Source organism: Musa acuminata, chromosome BXJ2-11, assembly GCF_036884655.1.
Source record: "Musa acuminata AAA Group cultivar baxijiao chromosome BXJ2-11, Cavendish_Baxijiao_AAA, whole genome shotgun sequence".
Classification (NCBI taxonomy): domain Eukaryota; kingdom Viridiplantae; phylum Streptophyta; class Magnoliopsida; order Zingiberales; family Musaceae; genus Musa; species Musa acuminata.
Window position 1 is genome coordinate 6,756,204 of NC_088348.1, and position 17,713 is coordinate 6,773,916.

The 17,713-nt window shown below is 36.3% G+C and overlaps 1 protein-coding gene across 7 annotated transcripts; it reads right to left on the bottom strand.

The window, feature by feature from the left end:
* Positions 1-388: 388 nt before the first annotated feature.
* On the bottom strand, positions 389-11,301 carry LOC135627884 (uncharacterized). 7 transcript variants are annotated; one of them, XM_065134305.1, is made up of 14 exons: positions 11,153-11,278; positions 10,575-10,674; positions 10,299-10,420; positions 10,053-10,209; positions 9,854-9,966; positions 8,826-8,909; positions 8,692-8,740; positions 8,482-8,573; positions 6,271-6,400; positions 6,009-6,088; positions 4,203-5,932; positions 2,833-2,949; positions 1,613-2,760; positions 389-777 (listed from the first exon to the last, which is right to left on the bottom strand). In XM_065134305.1, exons 2-13 carry the CDS (start codon positions 10,665-10,667, stop codon positions 2,210-2,212), a joined length of 3,318 nt encoding a protein of 1,105 aa, XP_064990377.1. In that variant the 5' UTR covers positions 10,668-10,674; positions 11,153-11,278; the 3' UTR covers positions 389-777; positions 1,613-2,209. The 7 variants fall into 7 exon arrangements, with proteins under 7 accessions (XP_064990377.1, XP_064990376.1, XP_064990381.1 ...); XM_065134304.1 differs by lacking the exon at positions 9,854-9,966 and having other exon boundaries at positions 10,093-10,209; positions 11,153-11,301; XM_065134309.1 differs by lacking the exons at positions 9,854-9,966; positions 10,299-10,420; positions 10,575-10,674; positions 11,153-11,278 and having other exon boundaries at positions 8,482-8,593; positions 10,093-10,121.
* Positions 11,302-17,713: the final 6,412 nt, after the last annotated feature.

Below are 17,713 nucleotides of genomic sequence, written 5' to 3' on the forward strand. Positions count from 1 at the left end.
TTTAGAATATGACACAAGGCAGAAAACGAAGACATAATTTGATGACCGATCCTCTTTGGTGCACATCAGAGTAAATCATGTAGATCTCTTACCTTTTTGTCCACAAATGTAAACCCCCAATAATTTTGGAGAAGAAACTCCATGTTCTTTGCCTTCCAAAAAAACAGCACCTTCTTCACAAGCGTTTCTTATTATTGTAATTAAAAAAAAAATTGTATCTGGAGCTTCTACAGATAGCAGGATCCTTTTATCACATTTCAGAAAACTATCTTATACAGCTTCTCAAAAAGATGTTGCATCACATCTATAAGGATTAAAAAAGTAAATCCTTCTTAAGAAACCAAAATAGAGGATTTTTTTTTTAATTAATGTTTCCACCTTGAGAAAGTTTAAGCACACACCTTTAATCTTTGGATTTCATTAGCAAGATAGTAGCAAGACAAACTACGTAACCAATCTGAATCTGATGTTTCATCGGCTATGTAAATACTGTCAGCTACCCTGCTACATGACAAAATCATATCTTTAATTCAAGTCGAACATCATACTCACAGTTAAAATTGTCTGGCGAAGTCCGTCGGTCATCGGAAAAGGTCCTTGAAGCCTCCGTGAATCAATCAGCATTCATGAAGGAAAACAGAAGAACCCTTTCACGAGCCGGCCTGCTTCCACCATGTAAGAAATATCCAACAGTTCTTCCTGTTGTCCCCATGGTAGAACCATGCACCAAGGCAACAAGAATACCCAAGAAAGGACCCGATAAAACATGATGAATTGCTGAGAATAAGAGCGCAAGAATAGGAAAGAGATTAATTCCAAATGTCTAAGACACCACTAAGTTAACTGCATCTACTGTTTAAATAACTTGGTCTGATGTTGAAACATGAGGTCTAATAAACATTTAACCAAAGAAATTCTTACCAGAAACACCAAAAAACTTATTTAATTGACAAACAGTCAAAAAGAGAGAATACATGAAAAAATAAGCAACTATTGCAGGAGCAAACATAAAAGATACTTAACAAGATGATGAACCTTGTTGCAAGAGAATGGCACTTAATAGAACTTAGAAGTCCAGGTGTAACAGCCTCAAGTGATGCAATAGAAGCCCAATCATGGCTAGTCCAGCTTCCATCCCTTGTGTGAATCCTTTAATACTACTATTACATCATGAACCAGCAAATATAGGTTTCAGATTAAGATGCACAACATGGAAATGGGCATCATTAGGACTATCCAGGAATTTCATCTATCCATTTGCAACAGATATTATGTGACCATATATAGCAAAGGGCTAACACTTGAGGTTATTAAAATTCCTCAGTAAATATTTCCCAAGAAATGTCAAAGCCATTACAAACATTATCCAATCACCAACATGTATATTGCTCTTAGATTAAAAATGATTATACATACATGTAGCCTTCAATCAGAACTCTACATAATTCTATAGTTCTACATTCATCATAAAATTGTTGACAATTCCAAATAATTTCGCGAAGTAAAGCATAGTATATATAATATGACCTTACAACTTAAAAGTAGAAGAACTAAAATAGTTGCTAGTCAATGCAGGACGTAAAATGATCTGAAAAGGCAATGATAAACCTACCTGACAGTGTTGTGTAAACTCCAAGCCGACAAAACAAGTAGAACTTCAGCATGAGCTCGCTCATCACTCGCTTGGGCATTCCTTTTAATGTGGAGCTGATCAACATTTCTCCAACATTATATTAAAGAAACTATCGGTAAGTTTGCTCCACTTATGCATTCAGTCTTAGACCACTCATCTGGCGTGCATTATATTGAAAACTTATGCGGCAACACTCTAGTTCCTAACAACCACCATCGATTAAAAAGCTCTCTATCAGCAAACTTTGCTCCCCAAGACAATCCAAGATCAGAAAATTCCAAAATTCAACATTTTAAGTGTCACCTATCATAAAAGGTCAGAGCTTTGGTTTTGTAGAACCAATGATTCTCCTAGTATTCTCAAATTTGATACAGATAGATAAAACCCATGTTAACCTTTGATGGAAGAGGCTGAATGTATACTCTCACTTTCAAAATGCACAGCCAACCTTTGAAAGTTGCAGCACACGTGTCCATAAACTAACCTGTCTGCTAAAAAGAACCAATGTTATTTATTCAGAGATGCAAGGGCATATACATGGACGATGGACAAATGCTGCATTGTGGCAGTTAACCACTACATCCTAAATTCCCTGTTATATAGATCACCATTTGGGAAAAGAAATTTTCGTTCCTCGTTGCTAGAATAGCCGTTAGTTAGCCCAAATCTTTCATTCCTCAAAGCTTCCCTCAAACCCATATCACTTCCAGTCCGTAAATCATTCAAGCCATCCCACTGTTTGTTAAAAAATTGTTTATTTCTCAATTGCTGGAATGATATCTGTGCAATTGGAGAAAGACCCCTACGGTTTTCTGCTGAAAGTTGAGATGTAATATATGTATCACCCAATTGCAAGAATCTGTCTCCCGCAGACTCTGGTATATCCATGTTGTGATAAGAAGAAAGAGACTGCGGCCTCAATAGATGAATCCTTGGGTCACTATCTGAAACGCTAATTTGTGCAGAAAATGTAGATTTAAGGCCCAACCCAGCATTATTTATTCCAAGTGACATTCGCTCCTTGCCGACAGCCAAAATTGCTGGATCAATAAATCCTATATCACTAGGATTTCCAGATATTTGTGCTTGATAATGATTTTCAACTGCACTACTGAGAAGATGATTTTCTGCAAGAAAACAAAAACACATTAAGGAACTGAAGGTCCTGCAAGACGACTGGACAAATTTGATATACAAACCTGAGAACACTGCCTCATGTGTTTGGTAGAATCTATCTTGAGAAGAAAAATCTGGAAGGTGTACTCTGCTTGGAGTGGAAAATCCAGGTGGAGCTGATATCTTAGCCTTCAAAGTACCTTCCATTCATGAGCGAATGAATATCAAACAGAGATCAACAACCCACACAAACAAATTTAAACGACAGCACAGTATTTAGTCAAGTTCATATTGGCATGATATGCTAAATAAACAATAATTTCACATTCAAAATACCATGTCCATGTAATGAATTCATTGCTTAGTATTTAAGGTCAATTATCATGGAAGTGACAGAAACCTGTTACATATAAAAAGAGAAATGTCGTGGTAATTGTGTATAGTCACCCATGACCCTTGGATCAGGCTTGCTGACAACAACATGCAAAGTTGACAATAGGTAAGATCTTTTTTTTTAGAATAATTTGACAATAAGCGAGAAGCACTATGCAGGTCCAGAAACTGCATAATGCATATGCAGCATGGGAATGCTTACCACAACAAAAATGTATAATTTTAAAAGCAGCAGATTGGGAACATAGTCCATGAAAGAAATACAAAAAAGAACTATAGCAAAAAAAAGTTCCCCAATCAAAAGGGGAAAAAGGCTTTCGAGAAACCAATGCTCCAAGTTTACCTCTTTCCTGGAATAATTAGCAGAACAAATAACAGAAGGCAGATCTCACATTGTCATTGCATAGATCCATGCAGCATCATATATAGGTGACCAAGAGGGTGTGGTCATAGTGGACTAAGTCTCAAAGGAGAAACCATATGGAACTCCTTAGATTGCGTCTGCTGGAAAGCAATATACTTGAGGAAGGCAAAGAGTGGGAATAAACATGTGGTGAAGCAGTCACAAACTAGGGCACAGACAGAAGAAAGAGTGAAAAAAAGATACGAGTCAGAGAAAGGGTTGAAGGCTCTCTTGTATCATCGAAACATATAACCTTCAGACAGATTGCACCAGTTTGGGCTAAAGCCTTTATGCACCTTATGCAGCTGCATGTGTTATGTGTGTTCCAATTATGTAGCCGAATCACATGATGCTGCCACATATATAAGGTATGTGATGAGGCTAAGAGACCAATATGCATACAGGGTGATAACAGGGTTATGTCACTGATCCACGTGTGCGGCTGCAAAGACTGCTTATTGAAACCTTGTCTAAAGGACTCACAGGCTCCCATTTAAACATTGAAAGAATCTAAATAGTTAAAACGAAAGCACACATATATAAAAGTGAACTTAGAGATATCAGAAACAGCAAAAGAGCAACAAGAATATTAAAAAGTTATTACAAGTGAACAAATTTGTGGGTTGATGATAATATTAATAATAAGCAAGCACTTACCAGCAGCCTTGTCAAATGAGACAACAGGGTTGCTGTTGATGACAGTGTTGGGAGACTCAAAAGTATCAAACATAGTTCCATTTCGAAGCCCGTGTTCAAATGAATCATGTGATGAGCAAAACATCTGTGCATGGGCCTCACCTCTGGTAGGTTGTACAACACTCCCTTGGCATTCTTGCCTGGCAAAAGAAAACCTAGACTGATTGCTGTTGTTGGATCTCCAAGAACTTAATAATTTAAAGGAGCTTTCTTGTTTTTCGGTTTCACCAAGCAGTCTAGCAAAACTATTACTTGTAGCTGAGGAGTCATCCCATGGATCAACATCTAGTGACAGTATATCCGAAATGATGCTGCTCTCCCTCTTTATCTCTACAGTTGCATATTTGTTAGAACTGGCTATATCATTAACTCTTCCTGAAGATTTCACCTTTTCTTCATTGCAGTTCATCTCAGGACACTGAAAACCCCTCCCAGGTGAACAACTGTTTTGCTCATAAGCTTTGTGACCATTGGGCAGTGCAGATTCTTTATCGCCTAATGGAAAAAATGGAAACATGGCCGTCTCCGAATATCTGTCCATATTTCTGCCAACTCTTGGGGTTTGTTTATCTTGGACATAGGTGTTCCAAGAAGTAGAACTTGAACAATTACCGCTATTGTGTGAATGATTTAGGTAAATTGAAGAAGATAGTCGATCAACAGTATCTGAAACTCTAAGTACTTTATTGTCAGAAGGAAGTAGCAAGACATCTTTGTTATTAACTGCAGAGGTCGACTTTTCCTTTAGTAGCTCGCAACTCTGGTCCCTTAACCTGTTACTAGCATCCTTATCAAGCAACAGCAGGGCTTTGTTCAATGAAGCTGAATCCGAGTCATTTGTCAGAGGCATCACAGTTGTAAAACTATTAACATTTGAAAATTGATGCTGGTTCACATGCAACTGATCAGCTCTAACATGGCTATCTATAGTTACCGAAGACAAACTTGAGCATAAACTATGTGTTACCCCATTGACAATACTAGAACCTTGAGTAGCACTACCAGAACCAGACCTGCTGAATTGTCTATCAAAACCTTTAGAAATGGTGCTATTTATTGCCTTTGTGTTGTCACCATTTGCATAAATGGATGTTTTGTTATCTTCTGATGCACTAACTGGAAGGCTATATGAGAAATTTGAGGCCACCTGCGAAGCACGAGGGATGTCCGAGAGATCTATAGTTGATACATCTGATACAACTGTTTGGCTCTGCTCGTCAATAATAGGCATAAACTCGCAATCCGAGTGTGACATTGGTTTTTCTTCACCAAGCTTTGATGTCACAACTATGTCATCCAATGAAGAAGATATGGATGAACAATTATTTGTTACAACCGCCTCCAGTGATGACCTCAAAGGTTCTACAGGTTGAGAAATGTCACCAACTTGCAGTGATTCTCGGTTTGCTGGCATTTTCGGTGTCATATCCACAAAATTATGCCTCAAAGAGGACTGCTTAGTACTTTCCGTTAACAACAAAGGTGATTTATTAGTTGTTAAAGTCTGGTTTTCAGGCACCTTGGATGTTGTAGCTACTTCATCATTCCATGCAGAAGGATGATCTGTGCTTTCAGTCAATACAGGAGGCAAAGACAAATTACCAACCATCTCTACCTTTTGTTTGGCATGGGAAACTTGGGAGCATGCTGCACTTGCAACAGGAGACCGGCAGTTCGAAGTTTGAAGACCCCTGCATGCAAGAAATTTGAACATTGACTTTGATAGACTGGGAAATCCGAAAAAGAAGGGAACAGCAAGAATCACACCATGAAGCACCAGCCGGAAGAACAGTGGGCTTCCCAGCATTGCTATTAGGAGGAGAATCTTTGGCCTGGTTTGAGATGCTCTGCTTGCATGTACAATCAGTAAATGTGATGATACAAAGCATATACAAAAAATTTATAGCCACAATCAATATGGTTTACTACAGACTAAATAAGTTGCAGGTCCTAACTAAAAATAAGTCCTAAGCCTCAGTGGACTATCAAAGCTTTTTTTTTAAGTGACTATCAAAGCATTAGAATTTACATTTGAGGCACTTCTGATGTGATATCTGCTTGAAGCTGTTATACTGTTAGAAAAGTCATCGGCTGGAGGAGGCAAAACAGTTCCTGAATGCTGTTGAGAATTATTTGAAGCAATTTGTCGAACCCTACTCCTATAAGCACAATAAGCCAAAAGTTGAGTAAAAGGGAGAGCAAACACTGAATTCATAGGATTACTTTAGATTCTGTGGAAGAACAAGGCAACAATAATAACCTCATCAAGTGCAATAAGATGATTGCAATATGCAACTAGTGAACCTAAGACAGTAGAATAGTAATTGTGGAGGGCTTCAATGTTGTTCACGTCTGTGCTGTCTCTATACAATTTACCAGTTGTGACTGAATGGATATCAACATAATATGATGATCACATGTGCTTAAGACAAATGCTGTCATGATATTACAGCATTTGTCTTAAGTACAGGACATCCAACATATACACAGCAACAAGTACATAAACTTATTTCAGTTTGTGCAAGCATATATCTATCAAAATAATATAGCCATATATGCTATGAAAGTGTGATAGCAGGCACTACAATACTCAATAATTCTTAAGTACAGGACATCATGCAAATCATACAGCAGCTTGTACTAAATGTTTGTCAATCCAGATGTCATCATATTACTAGGTACTCAGAAGTCAGAACCCTTCTTTCTGTCGAATTTATTTACAAATTTTTATAAGCCAGAAAGTTGTATAAGAAAGTGTGAACGAATGTGTTGGATATCGACAGAGAACTCAATCTCAAGTGCTATCCTGATGCTTGGGTTGCAAATCATGCATTGGAACTCAGAGATCTCAAGGGCGAGATCCATGCAAAGAAAGCATTTGATGCAGAATTATTGCCTTTAAGTTTAATTTGGATCTTGACAAACTTTAGGCTAAGCCAGAACTGTCAAGTTTGACAGCTATTGAGTCATATCATTATTATTCTTCTAGTATTTTTAGATTAATATTCACCACTTTTTACTGGCTGCTTTTTTAGGTGCCTAGTCCTGTTTGAATTGTATTGATGTTTAAAATTTTTAAGTATAGATAGTGTTTACTTGTTTATGACATAGTTAGCCACTGTAACCAAGATTAAGTTTCTAGACTTCTCCAAAGCTTTTGTACACCTTTACCTAATGATTGCCAGAATCACTAAATAATGAATTAAATTATGTTGATCCTACTTTTATAATATACTAACCAGAGGCTTTCTTATACAGACTTTATAATACTCAAATATGAACTTTCTTTCTTAGATCCCTATTGCGTAACTGTTGCTTGAGTTAGACTATGTTGAACCAAATTTAATTTAGACATTCCTCTAACACTTGGCTATCTAGAACTAAACATCACTTCATGAAGTTACTCTTAAAGTCTAGAGAACTGCACTAAGTGGCCAACTTAGTTCTGACAGTAAAGAGTTCTCATCTTCTTAGAACTATGAAACCTTGAGTGTGAAGAAAGCCTCATGCAACTTCTGTGGTGGCTAATTCCAGCATGTATATTAAAGACCCGAGACACACTAGTTGAGCATAACTGAGGAGAGGGAGACATATTATTTGATGAACATAAGTTGCTTATGTGCAACTAGTATACAAACATACTATCTATAACAAATTAGAATTTTCTAACAAGGATATCCCTGTGCAAAATATGATGAAAAAGCTTCATAAATAATAATCATAGGCTCATAGCAATGACAGCAAACAGATGTGTAGAAGAAAACTCAATCAAAACAGTATCTCTGAGCTGCATATGTGCAACAGGAATCATTTACACTGAGTTTTCGTTTGATTATGTTCGTCCTACATTGCTGCAGTGCTATATAAGAATACATGTAAGACAATTCATGGAAAATGAATCAAAGAGCAGAATAGTGTCAAGAGTATCAGATATTAGTAGAAATTTCCATCAGATGAAGAAATACTGCTCTGCCAGTACCTCATATCACCCAAAAAAAAGCTTCTTGGAAAACCAAAGAATTTACAGGGTTAAATGAAATGCATATGTGCTATAATTAAAGTTTATCGAACACTTGCGTGATGGACACACTATTAAACAATACTTATTTATGACAAAGAATTAAGCTTATTTTAACTTCCATAAAAAAACATGTTGTCATACTGCAATAGCTCAAAGTCAACAGCAATAATCTAGCATTCCATTTTAGATGGAAGGTTGTATGATATACTAATCTATTACCTTGTATAAGCTGAAATAATCTCATCCTTGCTGAAACTATCTTCTTGGCTGCCTATATCATGCAAATACAGACAATCTGGATTGCTGCAGGTCTGAACAACCAAGATAATTACTGGTAATGAAATTTGACAAGAAACAAAGTTTATCATATGTAAAAAAAATTATAGTAAAAAAGAATCCAGAAATAAAGAAACAGGCTACTTTCTGTACCATATTTCTCAACCAGGCATGGCAATATTTCGTTGTACCAAAACATGCCCTACAAAAGTGAACTACACAACTATTAGGGTAAGAACAGGTTAAATGAATAAGTCATGCAAATGAAATCTAAATGACTGGCTTACCTCAAGGTCTTACCCTCCAGAACATAATTGTGTACAGCTTTAATGCATCGAACAGCTTCTTCTTCTCTTGCATATGTAACATACCTAGTCCAACAAGGTACAAAAATATGAGAACCCAATATTGGTAAACTAAACATGAATTCAATACTTCTCAAACACTTTGTGATCAGGTCACAAAAAGCTATAGTTGAGGCCCTATGCAAACACCATGTAGAAAACTTGTTGTTACATGTGTTTTCCAGGTGAAGCCATCTTCATGAACTTACAAGGGCCAAGCACTCCATAAATACAGCCATAAATTCTTTAATTCTCTTTATTTATTTTAGATCCGCTGTTAATCAGTCATGTTGCACCTCAAATCACAATATACACAATACTCAACCAAAACCAGAAGACGATAAGAGAAGAAATATACATACATCCTTTGTCTAGTAGAAGGCTAGGCCCAGTGAGCTTAGAAAAAATTAATGACTGAATCCTAGATCAGACCACCACAAAGTAAACATGGCCCAAGTCAAAAAAAACAAAAAGAAGTAAACTAAAGAAAAATATAGAGAGTCAGTAGGACCAACAAGCAACATCTAGCACCAACATATAAACTAACACGATCCTCAAATTCAAACATGATTCAAATACTAAAGGCATGTAAGTGAATGTCTACAAGCAATGCACTTAGCATATAAGTAGTCACCACTAGATGCATAAGTGGCAATGCTTGTTTGGCAACAAATTACTGAAAAACACAGAAATTGATTTCACAAAAAACAAGAATTCATAAACCCAATTGTGCAAGCATGAAACAACATAAAAATGCAGAATAAGTTGAAAGAGATAAAATTATTGAATAAATCAATTTAATACACAGCAAACAACCTAAACTAGATCCCAAATATAAATATCATCACAACATAGAAACAAGTTATAATGCCTGAAATAAGTAGCTTCCTCAGTTTGGAGATGAATTCAAATGATTGCTCTGTTCTTAACAAATAGAAAATAATACCAAAGTCGATATAAATAAGACCTACACACTACACGTGCTGTTACTTGATGCTTGCTGGGTAGGCGTACTTGCAGGACGAGAAATTGACACCTTTATAACTTTCCCATACTGACCAAAGTATTCCTTACTTTCAAGAAACTGCAAATCACAGAGAAACCTCAAAAGAACCCCTTTTTGTTTACCTAAAGCATGAGTTCTAACAACAAAAGAGATCAAGCACGCACACTATCATCGCATAAATTAGTAGGAAGTCCAATTATGTACACAAGGTTTCGTTGCATCACTCTGACACTGCTAAGATGCTTCTTAGCTTCTGCAGATGTTTTCAGCTTTGCTTTTTGAGATTTCTGCTTTTTCTCAGAATTTATCTCAGCAACTATCCTATACAAAAGAAAGAAAATGTATAAATTTAGTGTCATATGAATCTATACAACATATAAATCATTCAAGGAAAACACTTAGAACGTAACCTTTTGCAGTTGGCGGCCATTCTGACAATCCTTTCCTTGTCATATGGCGTGCGACATGCGGGACACCGCCCTTCTGTTTTCTCAGCCATGTCATTTATTTGATGCCAACACCAAACGCAAATCTGCAGACAAGATAAAGATCGTGCGTCAACTTCAAGACATGGAACTCAACGCTTCTAAGAATTCAGACATCATCTGTAGCAAAGTCAAACGTAACAAGTGTTTCAATCTTAAAACCCGAATTTCTCTCGTTTCCCAATCAGCAGGCACACATACCTCATATCCACATTTGCAAGGTTTCAGTTGCTGGTCAGTCAGATCCATCTCCTCAGCGCACAAAGGACAGGTCCTATCTCCATCATCACTCATGGTGGTCCTTCAAACACGAAAAAGTAATTCAAAAGACTAACCAAGAATGCATACAAATCACAGATAAAACACCAGAAATCCACGTCCAATAGTTACTAAATGATGCCCCTAAAAGGTCCTAATTTCTAGGATTACCTACATACATTATCCCATTCCCAAAACCAGAGAGAAGCCCTATAGAACACAATTCTTTTCCTATCCGGCAATCTCCCCAGACTTCTCCTTCACGAATAGCAAAATCTACAGGTTAACCCCAATCTAGCAACATCAAGGATTTGCACGAAATCCTTGATCGCACGAGTTCCGACAGAGAGAATACTAAAAATCTACCCACAGCTCAAAACTCCCACGTCCAATCAATGGAAGCAACCAACAGCCGGCCAGTCTACGCCATCGGTTCCGCCGGGACCATAATAGATCAGCAAAGTGAAGATAATTTAACGGGAGAAGACGGCAGATCCAGCGATCGGCGAGAGATCACTTACACTGGGGGGATTGGGAATGGATCGAAGGCTGAGGTCGGGATCGGGAGGACGCCTCTTCTCTTACGAAGGGATGGGTTTGTCCGCAGGACGCACTTGGTGTTTTTGCGCCGACTCGGCTGCGTATTAAAGAACCGGCAACCACAACACCGGCTTCAAACCACCAACGCTCTTGCATTTATTTACGAGACGTGCCATTTCTCAGTTATGCCAATTTTGCCCTTCCCGGACTCGGACCATCTGCAGCACCTTTGTCAGCAGAAGATTCAGTGTTTCACAGGTGGGCCCAGTGGAGCCGTTGCCTTATCCTCTCTCTCTCTCTCTCTCTCTCTCTCTCTCTCTCTATATATATATATATATATATATATATATATATATATAGTTTACTAGTGTTATAAATATATTATTATTGCTCGATATGTCAAGAGGTTCAACGTGGCTTGGGTTCAACATTTGAACTTGTTGAGGGTCTTAGTATCAGGATATTATTGAATATTATTAAATTTCCTATTAGATGTATTAGGGACATGTCTAACAAGAGTTTTGGAGATCAAATGATTCCAAGGAGACAATAAGACCCATTTATGTTTTCTAATATATTTTATGATAATTTATCATAATAGTTAGGAAAATAAGGATATGAATTTGATAATTATATTGGATTGTTGGATGTTACTTAGATATGAAAGATCAATTAACTCATTTAGGTATTATGGTTGGTGATAAGCCACATTTTGTCCGCTTTGGACGGTCAGTATACATGTGCGTTATCTTTTTGGAGCTTGTGAGTTTCAAAAGGAGCCTCTGAAGATAAGGGTGACCCGACGAATTTACGAACTCTTGGTTCCTCATACGCTTTAACCAATATAGGACTAAATGTTACTATCAGTGCTCTCTCTCGTATGTGAGCCAATGGCTTAGAGCCCTCATTCTAGTGCTAATCTAGTAAATCATTAGTGCGATGGGCTTACGAAGAATTATTCGCTTTGGGTAACAGGTGTATTCGCACGTTTTTATTCTTTCGAAGCTCCAAAAGGTGTTTCTAAGGGTAAATGTGACCCGACGGACTTATGAACTCTTGATTTTTCTACATTTTACCTAACGTGTAACTAAATGTCTTTATCGGTTGGTACCATAATATCATATAAAACGAGTAGAACGTTTAGTCCATATATCTAGTTGATAAAGCATAATGTCTTTATCGGTTGGTACCATAATATCATACAAAATGAGTAGAAAGTTTAGTCCATATATCTAGTTGATAAAGCATTTGAGTGAATGTACTGATGATGAGATGTGATTTTTTATTATTGATATTATATATATATATATATATAATCTAATAATTTATTTATGTTTTTGGGTGGTACCTAAGTGTTGAATTTGTGAGTTAGAATTCACTTTCACCGTTTATCCTTGAGAAAAAAAAAACAGAAGGGCTTTAGATATCAACTTTATCATTATTATCTAATAAAATTTTATGTCATATTGTTTTTGTTCTTTTCTCTGTTCATCGCTTAAGCTTGCACCCCAATTTCCAAAGAAAAAAATTGAAGGACTATATAAAGTATTAAAATAATTAAAGACTTGACGATACAAATTATATTATATAAATGATTGATGCCCACAAAGAAATCACCCAATGCTATAATTTTTAATGTGAATTGGAGTTTGAACATTATTATATAAATAATCGACTAACCACATTAGTTATTAATATATGCTTATTTATTATTAAAATAAATAATTATTTATATTTATGAAACCTAAAATTAAGAGTAAAACAAATCGGAAGGATATATGTATATAAATTGTTTCGATACTTATATAATGATAGCACTAATTTGTTACGATTAAGAGGTCAGCACTAAGAGGGGGGGGAAGGATAAATTAGTGCGGTGGAAAGATAATGACGGTTTACAAATCTTTCGTACGATAAAATCTCATTTTCGACGTAAAAGCCATTTCGTAAAGATAATAACTTTGAAGGTGTATTCATAAAGATAGCTTGAAGGCAGTAAGCACTTAAAGATGTTTGTAGTAAGGAAATAACAATAATAAAATGAAACCGAGATTTAGAGTGGTTCGGTCAATCTTGACCTACATCCACTTTCGACTTCCTCCTCCGACAAGGTCACCAGCATCCACTAGAAGTCTTCCTTCAATAGGCGAAGGTCAATCACCTTTTTACACCCCTCTTCTCCTTTTCTTGGGTTTAGGAGACAAGCCTTACAAGCACTCACTCCTCTCAAACTATTCTAACACTTAGACTCAAAGAGGAGGATTCTAAAGAGATTACAGCAGCGTTTTCTCACTTTTGAATACTCTGTACTTGTGTGTTTTTACCAGGGATGAGAGGGGTATTTATAGGCTTCAAGTTGATTCAAACTTGGAGCCTAAAACTTTTCCATCCTGGGTTTTCGGGCATGGGTGGTACCACTACGCAGTGTCAGCCTGGCTGACACTGCCCTGGGCGATACCACCACTTGGGGCGTAGTGCTAGGTGGTACCACTGCCCAAACTGGTGGTACCATTGCCTAATACCCTGCTAGGGGTGGTACAATCGCCCAGACTAGCGGTACCACCGTCTGACACAGTCTCGAAGATTGTGCCACGACGGTGAAACTTCTTAGGGCACTGTTTGGGCTTCTTATTGGGCCCAACACAGTTTTTACATGGGCCTAACTAGCCCGTAATTGGGTTGGCTCAATCCAAGCCCAATTACGTGCTAACTACGATTCGTAAGACATATTCTAAGCTAAACAAAGTCTGTAAGTCTATTTTTTTGGCGAGCTTCCGGTTATCTTCCGATGAACTTTCAACGATCTCTCGGCAATGTTCCGGTGGACTCCCAGCAAGCTCTTGGACTTCACGACGATCTTCTTGGCATGTTCCGACAAGCTTCTTGGCAAGCTCCAAGACTTCTCAACTAGTTCCTCCAGAACTTTCGACGAACGTCCGGACTTCCGACGAACTCTCGAACTCCCAACGTGATCGCGTCCTTAACTCCAGGACTTTATTTTGCTTCATGCCTTGCTATCGTAGTTAATCCTGTACATGTAAAATAAACTTCGATTTAGACAATTAATACTAAGCATTAATCAAGTTGTCCGGCATGTCATTGGTCTCTCGACACTTCGTCCGATTCTTCGGCGCATCGTCCTCTCCTACGGCCTATTGCCCAATCGGTCAGTTGACTCCACAACTCAGATATCCTTAGCCCAATGTCCACTCTTCTTGGCCTGATGCCCGAATCTAGGGCCCGAAGCCTTCTGTCGATACGTCGACCAATCCATCGGCCCGACGTCCAATCTTCTAACATGTTCCTCCAACCCAATATGATTTTTCCTGCTTTAATTGTTTCATCCTGATTGAAGCATCTTGCTTCACTCAAAACATAGATTAAAATATAATTACTTATCGATTAGTTTCATCATCAAAATCTGAGATTCAACAACCTCCCCCTTTTTGATGATGACAACCAATCGACGACGGAGTTAACCTTAACTCCTGGAGTTTAACCAAACTCCCCCTATCAATATGTCGTATTGATAGAGACTCTTGGATTCAAAAATTCAAGCAAACATGTCATGATCAAATTATTCATGACACAACACACTTCTCCCCCTTTGTCATCAACAAAAAGGAGAAGTTCCAACTATTCATGTGTTTGAAAAACAAGTTCAATACATTACATGAAACACATAATATCCATTTTTATCATCATGCAAGCTAGCAAAAATTTAGCAAGTGTTACATCATATTAGAACATGCAAGCTATCAAATTTTAGATATACAAGGTAGGAAGATAGCATGTTCTACATCATACAAGCTAGCAAAATTTCGAAAGTAAATGCAAGATAGCTTCTTGTTGAAGCATGCAAGCTAGCGATTCTTGCTTCCTATTGCAATATGCAAGTTGCAAGTTTTGTTTATTGAGATAGGCAAGCTAGTGATGTTCAAGATAGCAAGCTTTTTCTTCTCTTTTGAGAAGTGTCATATTTGCTTTCTTTGCAAAGTGCAAGTTAGCAAAATTTTACTTCATTTTTGAATTGTGCAAGCTAGCATCTTTCTCTTTCTCTTTGAGATGTGAACATTAGCAACTCTTTCTCCCCCTTTGTCATTGTCAAAAAGAAGGGAAGAATATAATTTTGTATCTCTTTTTTTCTTTACAATAATTTTCAAATTATGATAGAGGAAAGTAACAATTTTATTTATGCATCATTATATTTTTCAAATTAAAACATACATATTTTCAAAAACCTTACATTTCATACCGAATAAATCAATCATCATTATGAGCATAGCATTTATCAACATCATATGCACTATATATATCATCACAATAAAAAGCATATGCATCATTCCAAATCATAAACGTTTCAAATCATGATGGTATTAATTTGTCAAATTACATCCTACCATGCATGATCATAACTTTTTCCTCTTTTATTATTATAAATAAAAAAGAATAAAGGAAGAACAAAATAGTATAAAATATTTCAATCATTTCAAGGTATATAAGCCATAAATACAATGACATCATGTCATGAAAGATAAGACATCTTGAATTCCAAAAGACATGATTCATTTTATCAAATCTCTACTTTTATAAATAGTAAAAGTTGTATGTGCACAAAGAAGAGATCTAAAAAATATCTCAAGTAGTAAATCCAAAAAATCAAGATCATGATTTAAATATAAACTCATTCAAATTCAAATTATCAAATCAAAATCATTTTCAAGAGATTCACAAAATTCATAATATAAATAGATTCACTATTTTAATTCCAATGATAATGTGGCTTATGTTAAGTGATTGATTTCATATAAGCATGCTCAAGTTTTTCGTATGAAAACCATGCATCATAGTTTGAAAAATGAAAGAGCAAATATCATCATGGAAATTGTATATAATCATCAAGATCGAATCATCATTTCTTCAAATCATCATGCTTAATTAAATATTAAATCGTCAAGCATGATAAGTATATTATTTCATATAAGCATGTCTTTTTATGTTAAATCAAAACATGCATCATTTTTAAAACTGAGAAAGCCACTTTCATTGTGATAAAAATTGATAATTCATAAATCATAAGAATCATCATGCATAATTTTAAAATATAAAGATCTCAAGCATGATTTCATATTTTCAATCAAAATTATTTTATTTATTTATCATAAAATATATATTTTTCATGATTATTTTTAAAATTACTAGCATGATAAGCATGATTCTTAATTTTTATATTTTCATTATTAAACATGTAATTTTTAAAAAATTAATTCTAAACTAAATTTAAAAAATGCATCATGAAAAGCATCATGCAATTTCGAAATAAATTAGGGGGATTTTGATTACCTCATCATCAAAAGTCGTTAAGCCGTAGTTTGCCTTCTCGCCTTTGTTGATTTTCTCCTCGTCTTCATAAGAGCTCGATTCGTCCCAATTTATGTTCTTCATCTTGCGTTCAAAGCAAGTGGTTTCGTTTTTTTTATTCTTTAATTTTTGTTTCATTAACTTTTTTAATTTATTAGTGAGTAGTTCATGTTCACCATCACTTGAGCTTATGCTCGAGTGGTATTCAAATGTTCTATGTCCCAAATCGTTCCTGTTCTTTGGAAATTTATTCTTGAGTTCTTTTTTTGCCACATTGTTCATTTTGTAGATCATTAAAGACTCAATTAGTTCTTCGAGTGGAAAATGGTTCAAATCATTAGCCTCTTATATGGTCGTTACTTTAGAGTCCCAAGTTTTATTAAGAGAACGGAAAATCTTGTTTATGAGTTCAAAATCTGAAAAACATTTGTCAAGAGCTCTTAAACCATTGACGACATCCGTAAAACAAGTGTACATGTCAACAATGGTTTCGCTTGACTTCATTCGAAAAAACTCGAAATCATGCATTAAAAAGTTGATTTTCGAATCTTTAACTCTAGAAGTGCTTTCGTGTGTGATTTCAAGAGTGTGTCATATGTCAAAAGCCGTTTCGCACAAAGAAACCCGATTGAATTTATTTTTATCTAAGGCGCAAAATAAAGCATTCATAGCCTTTGTATTTAGAGAAAACGTCTTCTTCTCCAAATCATTCCAATGGTTCATTGGAAGAGAAGACATTTCAAATCCGTTTCGACTATGTGCCATAAATCAAGATTCAATGAAGGTAAGAAAACTCTCATTAGAGTTTTCCAATAAGTGTAGTCTGTCCCATTGAAGAAGGGAGGACGAATGAGAGAGTGACCCTCTTGGTTGCCAAAAAGAGTAATTTCTCTTATGTGTTAATCAAGTGAGAAATAACGAGGCTCTGATACCAATTATTAGGATCAAGAGGTCGGCACTAAGAGGGGGAGGGGGGGGGGGGTTGAATTAGTGCAGCGGAAAGATAACGACGGTTTAAAAAATTTTCATATGATAAAATCGTTTACGACGTAAAAGTCGTTTCGTAAAGATAGCTTGAAGGCAGTAAGCACTTAAAGAAGTTTACAGTAAGGAAATAGTAAGAATAAAATGCAAACCGAGATTTAGAGTGGTTCGGTCAATCTTGACCTACATCCACTTTC

Coding starts and splice junctions, on each gene's coding strand:
- LOC135627884 (XM_065134305.1), bottom strand. CDS start 10,667: ATGAGTGATGATGGAGATAGGACCTGTCCTTTGTGCGCTGAGGAGATG. Junction 9,967..10,052: donor CTAATTTATGCGATGATAGT/GTGCGTGCTTGA, acceptor TGTGATTTGCAG/TTTCTTGAAAGTAAGGAATA. Junction 8,910..9,853: donor AGTAACAGCACGTGTAGTGT/GTAGGTCTTATT, acceptor TTGTTGGACTAG/GTATGTTACATATGCAAGAG.